This window comes from Manis javanica, chromosome 6, assembly GCF_040802235.1.
Source record: "Manis javanica isolate MJ-LG chromosome 6, MJ_LKY, whole genome shotgun sequence".
In the NCBI taxonomy this organism is placed as follows: domain Eukaryota; kingdom Metazoa; phylum Chordata; class Mammalia; order Pholidota; family Manidae; genus Manis; species Manis javanica.
This window is the reverse complement of record NC_133161.1, coordinates 108,171,252-108,186,573: the sequence shown is the minus strand read 5'-3', so window position 1 is coordinate 108,186,573 and position 15,322 is coordinate 108,171,252. Positions and strand designations below refer to the sequence as shown.

The 15,322-nt window shown below is 52.8% G+C and overlaps 1 protein-coding gene across 8 annotated transcripts in view; it reads left to right on the top strand.

Moving 5' to 3' along the window:
• Positions 1 to 13,567, top strand: part of OGDH (oxoglutarate dehydrogenase) — an 83,179-nt gene extending 69,612 nt beyond the window's left edge. For 4 of the 8 annotated variants that reach the window (XM_073239198.1, XM_073239196.1, XM_073239201.1 and 1 more), the window contains 13 exons: positions 4,934 to 5,113; positions 5,395 to 5,547; positions 6,034 to 6,190; positions 6,380 to 6,508; positions 6,818 to 6,968; positions 7,199 to 7,326; positions 7,423 to 7,601; positions 7,971 to 8,042; positions 8,347 to 8,475; positions 8,928 to 9,000; positions 12,033 to 12,196; positions 12,386 to 12,540; positions 12,645 to 13,567. In XM_073239198.1, the coding sequence (XP_073095299.1) occupies positions 4,934 to 5,113; positions 5,395 to 5,547; positions 6,034 to 6,190; positions 6,380 to 6,508; positions 6,818 to 6,968; positions 7,199 to 7,326; positions 7,423 to 7,601; positions 7,971 to 8,042; positions 8,347 to 8,475; positions 8,928 to 9,000; positions 12,033 to 12,196; positions 12,386 to 12,540; positions 12,645 to 12,765 (1,791 nt within the window). In that variant the 3' untranslated portion in view covers positions 12,766 to 13,567. The remainder of the gene's footprint in view (positions 1 to 4,933; positions 5,114 to 5,394; positions 5,548 to 6,033; positions 6,191 to 6,379; positions 6,509 to 6,817; positions 6,969 to 7,198; positions 7,327 to 7,422; positions 7,602 to 7,970; positions 8,043 to 8,346; positions 8,476 to 8,927; positions 9,001 to 12,032; positions 12,197 to 12,385; positions 12,541 to 12,644) is intronic. The other 4 variants (XM_073239203.1, XM_073239200.1, XM_073239204.1 and 1 more) reach the window with 1 other exon arrangement.
• Positions 13,568 to 15,322: the final 1,755 nt, after the last annotated feature.

Genomic DNA, 15,322 nt, shown 5'->3' with positions numbered 1-15,322 from the left:
ATTTCTGAGTTCCTGCTCCGGTGGCCTGTGGGTCTACTCCTGTACCAGTGCTGCCCTGTTTGGGTTACCATGACTTTGTGATAGAGTTTGAAATCAGAAAGTGTGGTGCCTCCAGCTTCATTCTTCTTTCTCAAGATTGCTTTGGCTCTTTGTGGTCTTTGGTGGTTCCACATGAATCTTAAGACTGTCCCATTTCTGTGGAAAATGCCCTTGGTATGTTGATTAGGGATGGGATTGACTCTGTAGATTGAGTTGGGTAGAGTGGACATTTTAACAGGAGCCTGTTACACTGCAGGCCTGCTCTGGACTTTTCACCTGGATGGGAAGCACTTGTTCCTACCTGTGGGAGGTGGAGCCCAGCTTCCCCACCATGTCTGTCAGTACCCCAGGGAGGGGAGAGCAGGTGCGGTGGGCCAGCGGGCTTTGTTGCTGTCTCCCCTGGGCCCGCTGACACCACAGTCTGGGCGCCCACCGGGGCAGGTATGGCAGGCCACAGGGTTTTCTGTGTGGTTGGCTTGCAGCAGGGCGGTTACCCACAGAGAGTGTCATGTCTGTCGAGGCAGCCTGGTCCTGGTCCTCTTGATGCCGGGGTTCTTGTTCACGAAGCCGAAGATGAGCTCCACAAACACTCAAGGTAGGAGAGGCTTTTATTTAGAAATAAAGTGAGAGACTAGAGCTCCCGGCTCACGCCAGGAGGGGACAAGAGAGCCTGTAGTGGTGCATTGTCTAGGGGATTTTATAGGCAGCTGAGGATTTTTCGAGAACATGAAAAAAACTTAGGGGTGTGGACTTGTTAAGTGGTCCCTGAATATTAAAAGTTAACTTAACGTAAGGAATTTCCTGCCTTGATTTCTCTCTGGGACACCAGCGCCTTGGTCTGGGAGGATATCAAAAGGCTGCCTGCCCAGCCCCCAAGGTGGGCTGAGGTATTGTGTATTTGCTAAAGAATCCTGCCTCTTGAACTTCTTGGGTGTTAAAAAGCAATCTTATCTTTAAGATGGAATTCTTCCTGCCTTTTACCATGCCGTCTACAGCTGGGTCTGCATTCTAAGTTAGTTGGTCAGTTTGCAAAATCACCTTGTCAGATCTGAAGGAGGAAAGACAGCACATAGACCTGGGCCTTTTAGCATGCTAAAGTGAATCTTACACATGGTTACAAATGATTAACATAATGAAACATGTGCTACTCTTCTTTATCTGGGGAACATTAACCGATCTCACTGAAGAATGATTCTACAGCTTAATGTTTAACATAGAGTTTTAGTAGGGGGTTTCCTTGCATGTAGTTACATTGCTCTGACTGCACATATCCTGCCCTGCCCCCTCCGGAGGCCTTCACTCTACTCTGACTACATCCATGGTCCCTGTCTCACTCTGGCTTTCCTCTGAACTGCCTTTTGTCTGGCTGCTGGCCTTTTGAGCAGCCTGCTTCTCTGGCTCCCAGCGTGGGAGGTAAGAGGCGGAAAGAGAGCCCTGGGGACTGTCACTGAGCTGCACGTGGGGACCGGGGCCCCAGCTGGCCTGTCTCCTGTCAACCTTCAGAGTTACATCTGTTCTGTGCAGAATCCTGGGATTTTTGCTGTACCGAGAGGAGGGGTAGGGAAAGTGCATCTTGTCCATCCTCCAGAAGTGAGGGTCCTGTGAGATGCAGAGCTGTTCAGGCTGCTCCTGATTGCTTGAGTACTGGTAACTTCTGTCTGGTGGAATCTGTACACTGAAGCGGCACAGTGGGTGGGCATGAAGTTAATAGTCACGTTCTCTTAGTAGGACCTGCGGTGGTGCCCCTTCTTCCATTTCCTGTTCTGGTCGTTTGTGTCTTGTCTCGTTTTGCCTTGGTGGTCTGGCTATAGATCTGTTGTTTTCAAGGAACAGATCTGGTTTCACTGCATTTTCTCACTTTTTCTGTCTTATATTTCATTGATACCAGCTCCTTGTTACTCCTTTCCTTCTACTCCCTTTGGGTTTAATTTAGTCTCCTTCTGCTTTTAGATCATTAATTTGAAACATTCTTTCTTTGCAATATAAACATTTAATAACACTTCCAGAATCATATTACACAAGTAACACAGATAAGCCATGGGCTTAATGTTCTCATGACAGAAAGGCAAGCATTTTGGTTTAATGTGAGACTGTGTCCAGAGGGGACTTAGGATGGCAGAATGTCTGAAACCCACCCTACAAGAAAGAAGCCAATAAGCTGTGCCCAGCAGCCCAGGGGAGAGGAGATGCCTGGGGGCAGGAGAGCTGTTTTCAAATGGATGAATGAGTTAGGCAGCAAAGTATATGATGGGGAATTAGCACGAATGGGTAGCAATTAACAGGAAGATTTCACTGAATGAAAGGAAGTGCTTCCCACAATCAGACCCGTTGAAACTGAGGACCAGCTGATGGGCTGGAGTGGACATGGCTGCACTAGGATGAACAGATAAGCCCTTCAGGTCTTTCTGGCTCTCAAACCAGCAGTTCCTCCTACTAGTACGCTCCCGAATGTCCGGAGAGAGGCGTTTCTAAAAAATGCCTGCAGCAGCAAGATCAGAAATACAAATTCCCATCACTGGATCAGTAGGGAGCTGGCCAATAGCTTAAGATACATCCATACACGTTACAAGGCTTAAACAAATTAATACATGTAAGTTAATATACATAAATTAACAGAATAGTACTGGCCCATGATTCAGCATCGTGTGAGTCAGCTGCGGGCATGAGTGTGATGCAGTGAGCCATGTAAAAGCCTTGGACCCACGTGCACTGTCAGAATGGTCCACACACTGTACAGCGGGAGCAGGGAACAGAGCAATATGTGGAGCACGCCTGTCTCCACAGGTGTGTGAAGACAGAAGCTGTGACAGTAGTACTGGGGAGGGCGGCTAGACTCCTGAGGCCTCAGGTGACTTCTGTGAGGTTCTGGATAGAGCATGCATGTTAGATCGCCCACTGTTCCCCACCTCATCCCTCTAAATGGATGACCCAAATGGGTAGTGATTCAAGATCTCTAAGTGTCCATCACAATTCTCCTTGGTACATCATTTTTTAATGTTCTCATTGGTTTCTGGATGTTTCCAATCTTTTCCTTAGTCATGGCGATGTAGGAGATTGTGTCAAAGTAATTTATCATCATAAATAATTCTCAGACTTCTCTAAGAACTGCAGTTTTGCTGTTTTCTTTAATCTTTTTACTGCTTTTGACACATCATGACATGGTGTGGGGTCAGTAAGGTCTGTAGCAGGAGAGGAAGTGGCTGCTCTGCTGAGGACCTTGTTTCTCTACAAACATACCTAGGGTCTCACCTCTAAAATTCTTTCCTAAGGAAGTCATCACATGCTAAACATCTGTGTATAAGAATGTTAAAACGATATGTGCACTGCTGCAACATGAGGACATAAGATGTATGTCTAGCAGTAGAAGAGTCTTTGCATAGATTTGGTGCAGCCTACGAAGTAGTGTTGTGCAATCACTAAGAGGCCTGCTGTTCTGGATACAAGATGGTGAGCGGAGGCACAGAGCACCACCAGCTGCGAGAGCAGGCTGATGGCGTTGAGGACAGCCTGGTGCCCTTGCAGACCTTGGCTCCCCTCCTAGGCACCCACTGCAGGTAAACTCAAGTGTCACTGGCGAGGAGCCATGTGACAGAATGTGCAGTGATAGTTGGAAGCCACCACATGCCCACCAGTAGGAGCGTGGAGGAATGTACTGTGGTGTACACAGGACATGTGTCTGGCCTTTAGCATTCACCACCAGGCTCTGCTGCAGGAGGCAGAGGTGTGTGCAGGAGCCATGAAGACGTGGAGCAGAAAGCAAGTCACAAAGAATTTGCACCACACAGAGGGCGACAATGTATATAAGGGGCATGGAGTGTTTATCTCTGGTTGAAAACAAATGGAAATACACTTCAGAATATCAGAGCTATGAGAAACCAAGGAAATTGGGAGCCTCCCAGATTCAGGGAGAATACAGAGAGGTGACATCTGCTGTGTGATCTGGGGACTGGGTCTTGAAGCGGTAGCACAGCTGATGGACCGTGCAGAGACTGTGATCAGGCAGGCTGAGAACCGGCCCTGATGTCGCTTTAGGAAATGGATAGTCTACAGCTTACCCTCAGTGGCCCAAGAGAAACGGTGTGTGTGTGCACAGGTAATGCAAGGAGAATAAGTAACAAAGGGGCAGAGTGGTGGGCCTGAAGAGAGGTGGAGAGCGCCCTTTGTATTCTCTCAACTTTTCCCAATCTGAAGTTATATCAAGATTATGAAGTTACCAACAAGCCTAAAAGATTGTACTGTTTACAGACACAGGACATCCATGAGGCAACATGCAGGAGTAGTGCCCTCCACTCTTGGGGCCATGCTCCCCCGGAGGGCCGGGGAGGAGGAATGTTACCCTGATGGCCATGAAAGGCCCTGGACTGCTACGGTTTGCTCACACAGGGTTATGAGCTTGCTGGTGATCTTTACAGTATTGTTACACTCTCCATGTGTTTGAAACATTTCATAAAAATACATTTCAAATGCAGGTATGAGTTATGTATATACAACTAATTGGATTTTAGTTCATCTTAGTGGTGTTATGAAACCTTTACATTTTCTTTTCAAAGAAACGGTGCTCATAAATTGAACAAAGTGAAAAATAAGAATTTTAGGTGTATATTATATGTATATGCATGCAAAGAAAATAGTCTGGAAAGGAAAACATCAAAATATTTACACTGTATCTGGTGGAAATACAGGGAACTTCAAGTTAACTTGAATTTTTGTATACTGTCAGTCTTCCAAACTCTACGAACATGCATGAATTTTGTTATCAGAATGGGAAGAGAAAAAAACTCACTGGCCATTTAGGAACTTACACAGACTAGTCCAAGCGACTGCCAGCAAGTGACCCTCGCTCTGGCCTGCCTGCTCTTAGCACTGCCCACAGCCTGTCCCTTGTCCCTTGCAGATAGGCTTCACCACCGACCCACGCATGGCCCGCTCTTCACCCTACCCCACCGACGTGGCCCGTGTCGTGAATGCCCCCATTTTCCACGTGAACTCGGATGACCCGGAGGCTGTCATGTATGTGTGCAAGGTGGCAGCCGAGTGGAGGAGCACCTTCCACAAGGACGTGGTGGTAGACCTGGTGAGTGACCATGCTGTGTCCTGGAGAGCGCTGAGACTAACCTCGCTGCCCCTCCTGAGGACTCCTAGGTCGGCCTAGGTGAGCCACACTAGGGGAGAAGGTGGTGGGGTCCTCTCCCAGGACATTCCCAGGTCACTCCTATTTCATCTTACATGTGAGGGAGAATGGGCAGGACCTTGACTCCGGAGGAGGTGGCCCAAGGCGGCATGCTGGAGTGAGGGTCCTCATGAGTCCCCAGTCCAGCCAGCAGCCCCTGATGCCAGCATCTTGGCTGTACCCAGGTATGCTACCGGCGAAATGGCCACAACGAGATGGACGAGCCCATGTTCACACAGCCACTCATGTACAAGCAGATCCGGAAACAGAAGCCAGTGCTGCAGAAGTATGCAGAGCTGCTGGTATCCCAAGGTGTGGTCAACCAGCCCGAGTACGAGGTGCGTCTCGGGCCGCTGCCCACTGCTGCTTTTGTGCATTCTAGGATCCCAGGGAGGATGTGTGCACAGCCACAGCATCTCAATGCAAAATGTCCTGAGGGCTCCATGGAGTTGGCAGGACTGGGGGGCACAGTACCCAGGAGAGGTGCCCGTGGGCCCTCCCAGCTGCCAGCCCCGTGCAGGCAAGAGGCAGGTGAAGGATCCACCCTAAGTGCCTGGTGTGATCTGGCCAGCTTGGTGGGTTTGTGTGGGAACAGTAAGCAACAGGCAGGCTGAATCACCGCCAGGCAGCCGTGGGAGCGGCACTGAGACTAGGGCAGGTGTGGGGTTCACCCCCACCCACCTCAGGCTGTGCAGGAGGAGTTGGGGTGGGGGCTCAACCTTAGATCAGGCTTACAGCTGGCATGCAGGAATGGAAACAGTAGAATGGGGCAGGTTCTCACAGGCCCCTGGAAGGCAGTGGGGTCAGGGTCCTGCGGTCTGCAGTGTGGCAGGTGGGCCTGTGCAGAGCACCCAACAGCCGTGCATGCCACCTGCCAGGAGGAGATCTCCAAGTATGACAAGATCTGTGAGGAGGCCTTTGCCAGGTCCAAGGATGAGAAGATCTTGCACATCAAGCACTGGTTGGACTCCCCCTGGCCTGGTGAGTGAGGGGTATCACAGTGAATCCTTCCCTCACCTCCAGAGCACCCCTGTAGGCCCCTGATTCAGATCCCCAACTGCCAACCCGTCAGGGATACAGCCTAGGCCGCCTTTCCCACCATCTTATGTGGCCACATTTCAGCTCCTGGAAGGTGACAGCCGGGAGTCAGCTTGTCTCCCCTTCTACTAGGCTTCTTCACCCTGGACGGGCAGCCCAGGAGCATGACCTGCCCCTCCACTGGCCTGACAGAGGACATTCTGACACACATTGGGAATGTGGCCAGCTCCGTGCCCGTGGAGAACTTCACCATTCATGGAGGTAACCACACCTGGCTGGTTTCTGGGAGCATTGGGCTGAGCACAGTGATGACTTCCCTGGGTCAAAGCTGGGTGGTTGAATGACAGGGACCCTGCCCCAGTCGCCCCTGCCCTAGGGTGGTCCCTGGCCAGCCAGACTGTGAAGGAAAGGAGAGTGCGTCCCCACCACTCTGTGGCCCAGCCTGCAGTCAGCTGCCTTCCATGCCTCCCTGTCCCTCCCTGGCAAGTTAGGACTCCAGAAGCCATGGCCAGGCTCTGGCCTGGTAGGGGGAGAGCATGCAGAGCAGCCGGTGAGCGCCCATCTCCGCAGGGCTGAGCCGGATCTTGAAAACTCGCGGGGAGCTGGTGAAGAGCAGGACCGTGGACTGGGCCCTGGCGGAGTACATGGCCTTCGGCTCCCTCCTGAAGGAGGGCATCCATATCCGGCTGAGTGGCCAGGATGTGGAGCGGGGCACCTTCAGGTACCACTCTCAGGGTTACTGTGGGCCCTTTAACACACAAGAGGTGGGGGCTGTGCTGTTCTTCTGCCCAAGTCGCTACAGGCGACCAGCTGGCTGGCCTCAGACCCAGAGGCACCTCCCTGCTCTGGTTTGGGTTCTTCTGTTAGGAACTGTGCTTTGTGTGTCTGCTGCCACCATGGGCAGAGCACAGGCCTGGCCCCTGCCTACTGACCTGTGCTGTTCTGCCCCAGCCACCGCCACCACGTGCTACACGATCAGAATGTGGATAAGAAAACCTGCATTCCCATGAACCACCTCTGGCCCAGCCAGGCCCCCTACACTGTGTGCAACAGCTCGCTGTCTGAGTACGGGGTCCTGGGTGAGCGCTGTGGCCGTGAGACCCCACCCCACCCCACCCCCACCCCTGCTCCCACCCTGGCTGCTCAGGTCTGCTCTGCTCCCTCCTGCCCTGCAGGCTTTGAGCTGGGCTTCGCCATGGCCAGTCCTAATGCCCTGGTCTTGTGGGAAGCTCAGTTTGGTGACTTCCACAACACGGCCCAGTGCATCATTGACCAGTTCATCTGCCCAGGACAAGCCAAGTGGGTGCGGCAGAATGGCATCGTACTGCTGTTGCCCCATGGCATGGAGGGCATGGTGAGCCTGCCACCATCCCCTTGCAGCCTAGGGTATGGGGCTGTTCAGGACCCTGACCCAGAGATGGTCCTGCGGGCATCCCGGGTGCTGCCCGTCCCAGAAGGCAGGAAAGCAGGTCCTGCTCTCCCCTCCATGAGAGGCTGGGGAGGGGGTGGGGGTGGCAGATGCAGGCCAGCCAGGCCCTGTGCAGGGCGGGCCTACTCCTGAGGCAGGTATGCCGCCTCCATGCTTCAGAGTGGGGGACTAACATGCCAGCCAAGCCGAGAATTTGGCATTTCCAGAGCAGAAGTGCACAAATCATTAAGGAAGAGACGTAGCACATGTCCACATGCAAGAGGCTGCGGACAGTAATAGTGTGTCTGGTTCCAGGGCCCAGAGCACTCCTCTGCCAGGCCAGAGCGGTTCCTGCAAATGTGCAACGATGATCCAGATGTCCTGCCGGTGAGGACAGCCGCCCCTGGCTCCCCTGCTCTGGCCCCTGGGATCCCCAGGGCTGGGTGAGGAGGAGGGGAGGCAGGGCCACCTGCCAGCTCCCTGCCGAGGCCTCTGCTCTGTGGGCCAGGCTGTACCTCTCAGAGCTGCAGGAGGTTGAGACCGAGAATCCGGGTCCGAGCAGGAGGCGAGCAGGAGTAGCTCTTGTCCTGTCCCCTTATTTGGGCCTGCAGTGCAGTGTGGCACCCGAGGCTGAGACCTAGCCCCAGGCGGGTGCTCAGTGCCACCGGCCTCTGGCCACCCCTCGCTGCAGAACCTGGAGGAGGCCAACTTTGACATTAACCAGCTGTACGACTGCAACTGGATTGTAGTCAACTGCTCCACCCCTGGCAACTTCTTCCACGTGTTGCGCCGCCAGATTCTCCTGCCTTTCCGGAAGCCGGTCAGTTGGATGTCCATGTTCAGACAGGCCTGGACCAAGGAGTGCAGGGCCCCAGCCCAGTAGGAGGATGGACTTGGAGATGGGAGATGCTCTGAATTGGAGGAGGGGAGCCTGGGCAGGGTCATGGGAGTAGAGGCCCAGGAAACAGCTCCTGGGTAGGAGTAGAAGGTGTGTCACAGTGTGTGTGATGGTCTGGAGGACAGCACCTGTGCCACAGGTCAAGGTGAGCACCAGGTGGACATAGGACAGGGTCAGGGATGCTGAGGAGGAGCTCAAAGTTCTTTCCCAGACACAGGGTGGGGCGTGCCCAGGTTCAGACAGGCTGTGGGCCTGCCTCTCCCCAGCCCGTCCTGACTGCAGAGCTGGGCAAGTGCCTGGCCTGCCTGGGGCCGAAGCCTGTGCAGGCTGTGCTGACCCCTCTTGGGTCCTGAGCCAGTGCTTTTGCATTTCAGCTCATCGTCTTCACCCCGAAGTCACTGCTGCGACATCCCGAGGCCAGGACTAGCTTCGATGAGATGCTTCCAGGTGGGCACAAGGGGTGGGCGGTCCAGGACTCTTCCTGCTGCTCTGTGGGGCCTGGGCATACACCCATGACCCTGTGCCACATTTTTGGCCATTGGGTGAAGACCACCCACACAACAGCCCAGAAGTTGGAGCTTCCATTACCAATTGCGTCCCACCCACACCTGCACCTTTGCCCTGGTACACCCCCAGGCCTCATTCAGAGGCAGCAGAGTGAGTCAGAGCTTAGTGCTCACCACTGCCAGGTGCTGCTCCTGGAGGGTGACAGCAGCTCACCAGGAGGCACGGAGCAGAGACCCCAGAGATGGGGCCGCGGGCACCACAGCTGCACAGTGGTGCAAGGTGCAGCCTGCAGCATTGACGTTCCCCGGAGACAGCATCCCCAGCTCCCTGGGCAGGGGAGCCACCTTGAGCCATGGCCAGCCTCCTGTGTTCCTCAGTCAGGATGAACCCCTTATTTGTTTTTCCAATTTGTTGTTGTTATAGTAAACAACATATAATAACAAAATTTACACTCTTAACATTTGTAAGCGTGTAGCTCAGGGGCAGTAAGCACATTCACAGTGTCATGCAGCATCCCAACCATCATCTCCAGAACTTTCCATCTTCCCAAACTGACACTCGGTCCCAATTAAGCAGTAACTCCCCATCCCCCGCTCCCCAGCCCCGACTCCCAACATCTCATTTGACTGTTACCTCATGTAAGTGGGGTCGTGCAGTATTGGTCCTTTTTTTGTGACTGGCTTCACTCAGCATACTGTCCTCAAGGGTCATCCATGCTATGGCAGGTGTCGGCATTCCCTTCCTTTTTATGGGTGAATACTGTACCATTGTAAATCGACCACATTTTGTCTATCCATTCATCTATCAGTGGACACTTGGGGTGCTTCTGTAGATAGATTAGCCATTGTGAGTGATGCAGCTGTGAACACAGGTGTGCAAGTATCTCTTCAAGACCCTGAGTCCATTTCTGGGCAGACACCCAGATGTGGGGTTATTCAGTCACGTGGTGATTCTAGGTTTAATTCTGGGGGTGGGTGCTATACTGTGTACACAGCAGCACCATTTCACATTCTCCACAGTGCACAGGGGTTCTTATTTCACCACATCCTGGCCAGCACTTGTTTTCTGTATTGTGCTTTTGTTTTTAATAAAAGGCATCCTAGTGGCCGTGAAGTGGGACCTCATTGTGGATTTGATTTGCATTTCCTGGATGATTAGTGATATTGAGCATCTTTTCATGTGCTTATTGTCCATTTGCATATCTTTGGAGAAATGTGTGTTCAAGCTCATTTTTTTAATTGTGTTGTTTTGTTGTTGAATTTTAGGAGTTTTCTTTATGCTAAATATTAATCCCTCTTCAGATTGTGACTTATAGCTATTTTTTCCATTCTGTGTGTTGTCTTCTGCTGCACAAAATTTTGAATTGTCCCTGTGACCCAGGGTTCATCTCCTGCTTCTGTGGCCTGTGACTTTGGTTGTCACAACCAGAAATCACTGCAGAACCTGGGATTATGAAGCTTATGCCCCTGTGTTTTTTCCTCTAAGAGTTTTATGATTTTAGCTCACATTTAAGTCTTTAATGCATTTTCAGTTAATTTTTGCATATGGTGTACAGGTCCAGTGTCATGCCTGTGGAAATCCGGTTTTCCTGGCATCGTGCATTAAAAAGACTGTCCTTTACCTGTGGAATGGTTTGGCATCCTTATAAAAAATCATTTGATCATCCATGTGAGGGTTAATTTCTGGGCTGTCAGTACTCTGTGCCAGGACCACAGTTTTGATTACTGTAGCTTTGTAGCAGGATTCAAAATCAGGAAGTGAGAGTCTTCCCGCTTTGTTCTTTCTCAAGATAGTTTTGGCTATTCAGGGTCCTTTGAGATACCTCTAATTTTAGGATGGCTTTTTCTATTTCTGCAAAAAAAAAGTCACTGGGATTATAGTAGGTACTGCACTGAATCTGTAGATTGCCTTGGTAGTATTAACTTCATGACATTAAGTTCCATCTCTAAACCACAAGTATCTTTCCATTTATCAGTATCTTTAGTTTATTTCAGTAATGTTTTATAATTTTCAGTATACGAGTCTTTTACCTCCTTGGTTAAGTTTATTCTTAAGTATTTTATATTTTTATTAAGATTTGACGCTGTTTTCAATGAGATTGTTTTCTTACTTTGTTAGTGTGTAGAAATGCAACTGAGTTCTTAGGGATATTTTCTTTCCTGCAACTTTGCTTAATTTGTTTATTAGTCCTAACAGGACTACTAACTAAAACCTCACAGGTTTTTCTATGGAGTCCCCAGGGTTTTTTTCTATGTATAAGATTGTGTTATCCACAAAAGGAGTTCATTTTACTTCATTTCTAATTTAGGTGCCTGTTACTTCCTTTCCTTGCCTAATTGCTCTGGCTAGAAATCCAGTGTTGTGTTGAATAATGTGGTGGGGTGGGCATCGTGGTCTTGCTCCTGATCTCAGAGGAAAGGCCCTCAGCTTCCCGTGAGCGGCATTCACAGAGGCTTCCTCTCTAGCCTGTTCCGTGTGGAGGTGTTTCCTTCTTGTTCTGGGGTGCCGCATGTATGTCTGTCAATGAGCCCCTCACTTTGGACACAGCTTCATGAAGTTGGCCTTGCTCCTGGAAGCACAGTCCCACCCAGGAGCTTCTGGATATTTGCTTCAGCCGTGTAGGAAGTGTCAGTATGTACATGCTCATGAGGAGTGAGTCAGCAGAATGGCAGTGGGGTTCTTCGATAACTTTAGTTGCCCCGAGTCTGAGACAGGCTTTTTGAGGAAAGAACTGGTGTCACTTGCCCCCCAGGGCTGGCCTTGCCCACCGTGCCTGTTATGGGCAATGTGCTTCTCCAAGCTCTCTGGGTCTGGACATCCCAGGGCCTCAGAGGCCAGCAGGTTGGGGAGCAGCACAGTCCCTGAACCACAAGGTATGGTGTCAGCCTGGGGAGCCCTGCCTCGCAGGCCCCAGCAGAAGGACATCCTCAGCCAAGTCCTGAGAGGAACCCTACTTGGGGATTCTGTCATAGGAACACACTTCCAGCGGGTGATCCCGGAAGATGGCCTTGCAGCACAGTACCCAGAAAATGTCAAGAGACTTCTCTTCTGCACCGGCAAGGTGTACTATGATCTCACCAGAGAGCGCAAGGCACGCGGCGTGGCAGAGCAGGTGGCCATCACGAGGATCGAGCAGGTGAGGGCAGTTGGGACTGAAGCCAGTCCCACACCCCTCCTTGGGCATCAGGACCCCCCGGAGCCTTCTCAGAGCTTCTGAAATACCTACTAGGGGTTCCCCAGCAGCCAGCCTGGAACACTGCCCCCTCAGGCCTTGAGCCCCACCACTGTCGAGCATCCCCTGACGGGAGCGCCTCTCTCTCCGCAGCTGTCACCGTTCCCATTCGACCTCCTGCTGCAGGAGGTCCACAAGTACCCCAACGCCGAGCTGGCCTGGTGCCAGGAGGAGCACAAGAACCAAGGCTACTACGACTATGTGAAGCCCAGGCTGCGGACCACCATAAACCGTGCCAAGCCTGTGTGGTAAGGCCAAGCACCACAGGTGCACAGCTAGCAGGGGCAGGGGACGGTGCCATGCTCAGGCCCTTCGTGGCCTTTGCCATCACCACTCCCTGTCACCCCCTCAGGTATGCCGGCCGGGACCCAGCAGCGGCTCCAGCCACCGGCAACAAGAAGACTCACCTCACAGAGTTGCAGCGCCTACTGGACACAGCATTTGATCTGGATGCCTTCAAGAAGTTCTTATAGGCTCTGTGGGCCACTGCCCCCACTCTATCCCTGCCTGTCCCTTCTCAACTACAGCATAGAGCCTCAGCGTGCCCACCTCTGCCGCTGTACCGAACACCCCCACTCACCTAGGAGTCAGGCTGCCCCCAAAGCCAGATGCACCCCAGGCCCTGTGACCTCTGTCCAACTGAGCAGCCTACCTGGAGACAGTGGGAAGCCCCTGCAACTATCTTGGCAGTGCCCCGCCCCCAGCTTCACCCCACAGGGCCAGCCTCATGGCTTCCCAAGTACTAGCAGTCCTTGTCACCCAGCAGGGGGACTCCTGCACTTGGACCAGGGTAACTTCCTCTTCCCGCTGAGTCCCAGGCCTTAGAGAAGCCATGGCTGCTGCAGGCTGCATGGAGGCTGGTGCTCTGTCAGGGCCCTGGCTGCACAGTGAACAGAAGGGCTGCTTGGGCAGCTGGAAGGAGGTACCCTTGGCCTGACATGGCACAGAGAGGGCAGGTCCACTCTGCAGTGCCCACATGGACCCCTGAGGAGGGTCCTGGGCAGCACAGGGTTCACGCTTAGGACGCTGGCTGCTGTGGGTCCTGCTGCCTTGCCGGCCCCTGCCTTGTGTCCCTTCACAGTGGAGACTGAAGCATTCTCTCTGCCATGCCAAAGTAATCAGAAGGGGAGGGTGGATGGGCAGGCAGCGTGAGGCTGAGGGCCAGCTCCCCTCACCCATCACAGGGACAGTTCTGATTTATTTATTTTGGTTAAAAAAAAGAACAAAAAAACTTCGCATTGCATTTGGCTTGACACATAAACTAAGTTCCCTATGGGCCTGTGTGTGCGTCATCCTTTCTGCTCCACTTCTGCCTGAAGGAAGGGGCTGGCTCAGGCATCTCTTCCTGCTTGGAAAACAGCCCCTCCACGGGCTGGGTGGAGCCACACCTCTTCTTCCCACCTGCTGAGTCCTCTGCAGATTGTTTTTGGGGCATCCTGCTTTCTGAGCCTCCCCTGCTGCCCTTCTCCCCACTCCACCTGAAAAAGTGCTCTGTGATATGCCTGAGCTGGGAGTCTGATGGGTTCGCCCAAGAGCATCCCTGGCCCCTTAGTGCACCCTCGAAGCTCGAGCCTTAATTGGACCTAAGGAGGGTGCCCCGGGGGTGCTCTTTCCATCTTAGACATACCATCTTGAGAGCACACGAGGCCAGGCTTGGCCTCCTGTGGTGTTGATAGGTCCCAGCACCAAGAGACAACTCAGGAAAAGGCCTGGGTGTGGACAAGGGGGTACCCTCCAGTAGCCAGCTCCCTGATGGTCACCCCATCCTCTAGGCCACAGCCAGGATCCTTGATCTTGAAGCCTGTCAGAATGTCTTCCTTCCCCGTGTGCCTGCACCCGGTGTGCTCTGTGACCAGTGTGCCCTGTGTCTGATGGGGTTGGCAGGGTGAACTAGAGCTGAAAGAAGCCAGAAAACTGTGCCAGGTCTTGTGCGTTTTATTATATGTATCTCAATATAAAAATGAAAAATAGAACATTAATGAAGTTGAGAAGCCAAGAAAGGAGGCAGAATAGCCCTTCCTTCTTGGAGAGACCCCTGAGCTCTGGCAGGCAGCTGGCCAACGTTGTGGTGCCTTGGCGAGTTGGAGGCCCTGCCCACTGCCGGGGTGTTCTGTGGCCCTACAAAGGTCTGGGCCCACTTTGGGGGACCTTTTTTGCACTCAGCCAGCCCTTGCGCGCTCCCGAACGAGTGTGTGCGTGCGTGTACAAGTTCGCAAGCCTGCAACGCGTGTGCATGAGTGCCTCCTGTGTGATTTCCAGTCAAGGCGCGTGCGTCTGTGCACGTGCGGGGGCGTGTGGGTGGGGCCTATTGGTGTGCAAGAGAGCACGGTGCGAGAAGGCTCTGCTGGCTGGGGAGAGACCGGACCTGTTGGGCTCCGACGCAGGTTGAGTGGAGGCCTGGCGCACAGTGGGCGGGATTGGGTCAGGTGCCTACCTTCCAGGGTGACCCCATCCTTTACAGGGAGATGTCCCAGGTTTCCCACGCTCTGCATGCTTTCCAAGCAGAGATCCTCCACTGCGACCATCCCCACCTGGGGGCCATTCTTGTTGAGGTACAATTGACATACAGTGTTGTATTAGCTTCAGGGGTACAACATAGTTCCATACTTGCACATACTGTGAAGTGACCCCAATAAGTCCAGTTGCCATCCCTCACCACAGTTACAATTTTTGTGTGTGTGATGAGAACTTGAAATCTATTCTCAGCTACTTTCAAACATACGGTGCATTCAGTATGGCTACCTAGCCACCAGGCTGCGCACTGCATGCCCCTGACTGACTTTAAAACTGGTAGTTGGTACCTTTGACCACCTTCACCCAGGGCCTCCCCCTCCCCCTAGGGCCTCACCGACCCTCCCTTTGCCCTCACCCCTGCATGCATGGTAGGGGAGGGGCTTGGATGGTGGCCTGACCTCCCACACTTCCCCTCCTTGCCCCCTATCTGTTGGTGTCAGGTGGGCAGACGCCCTGTCCCCATACCCAAAGCTGGACCCCAGCTGGGTGTTCCACTGCACTTGGCGGCCCTTGGCC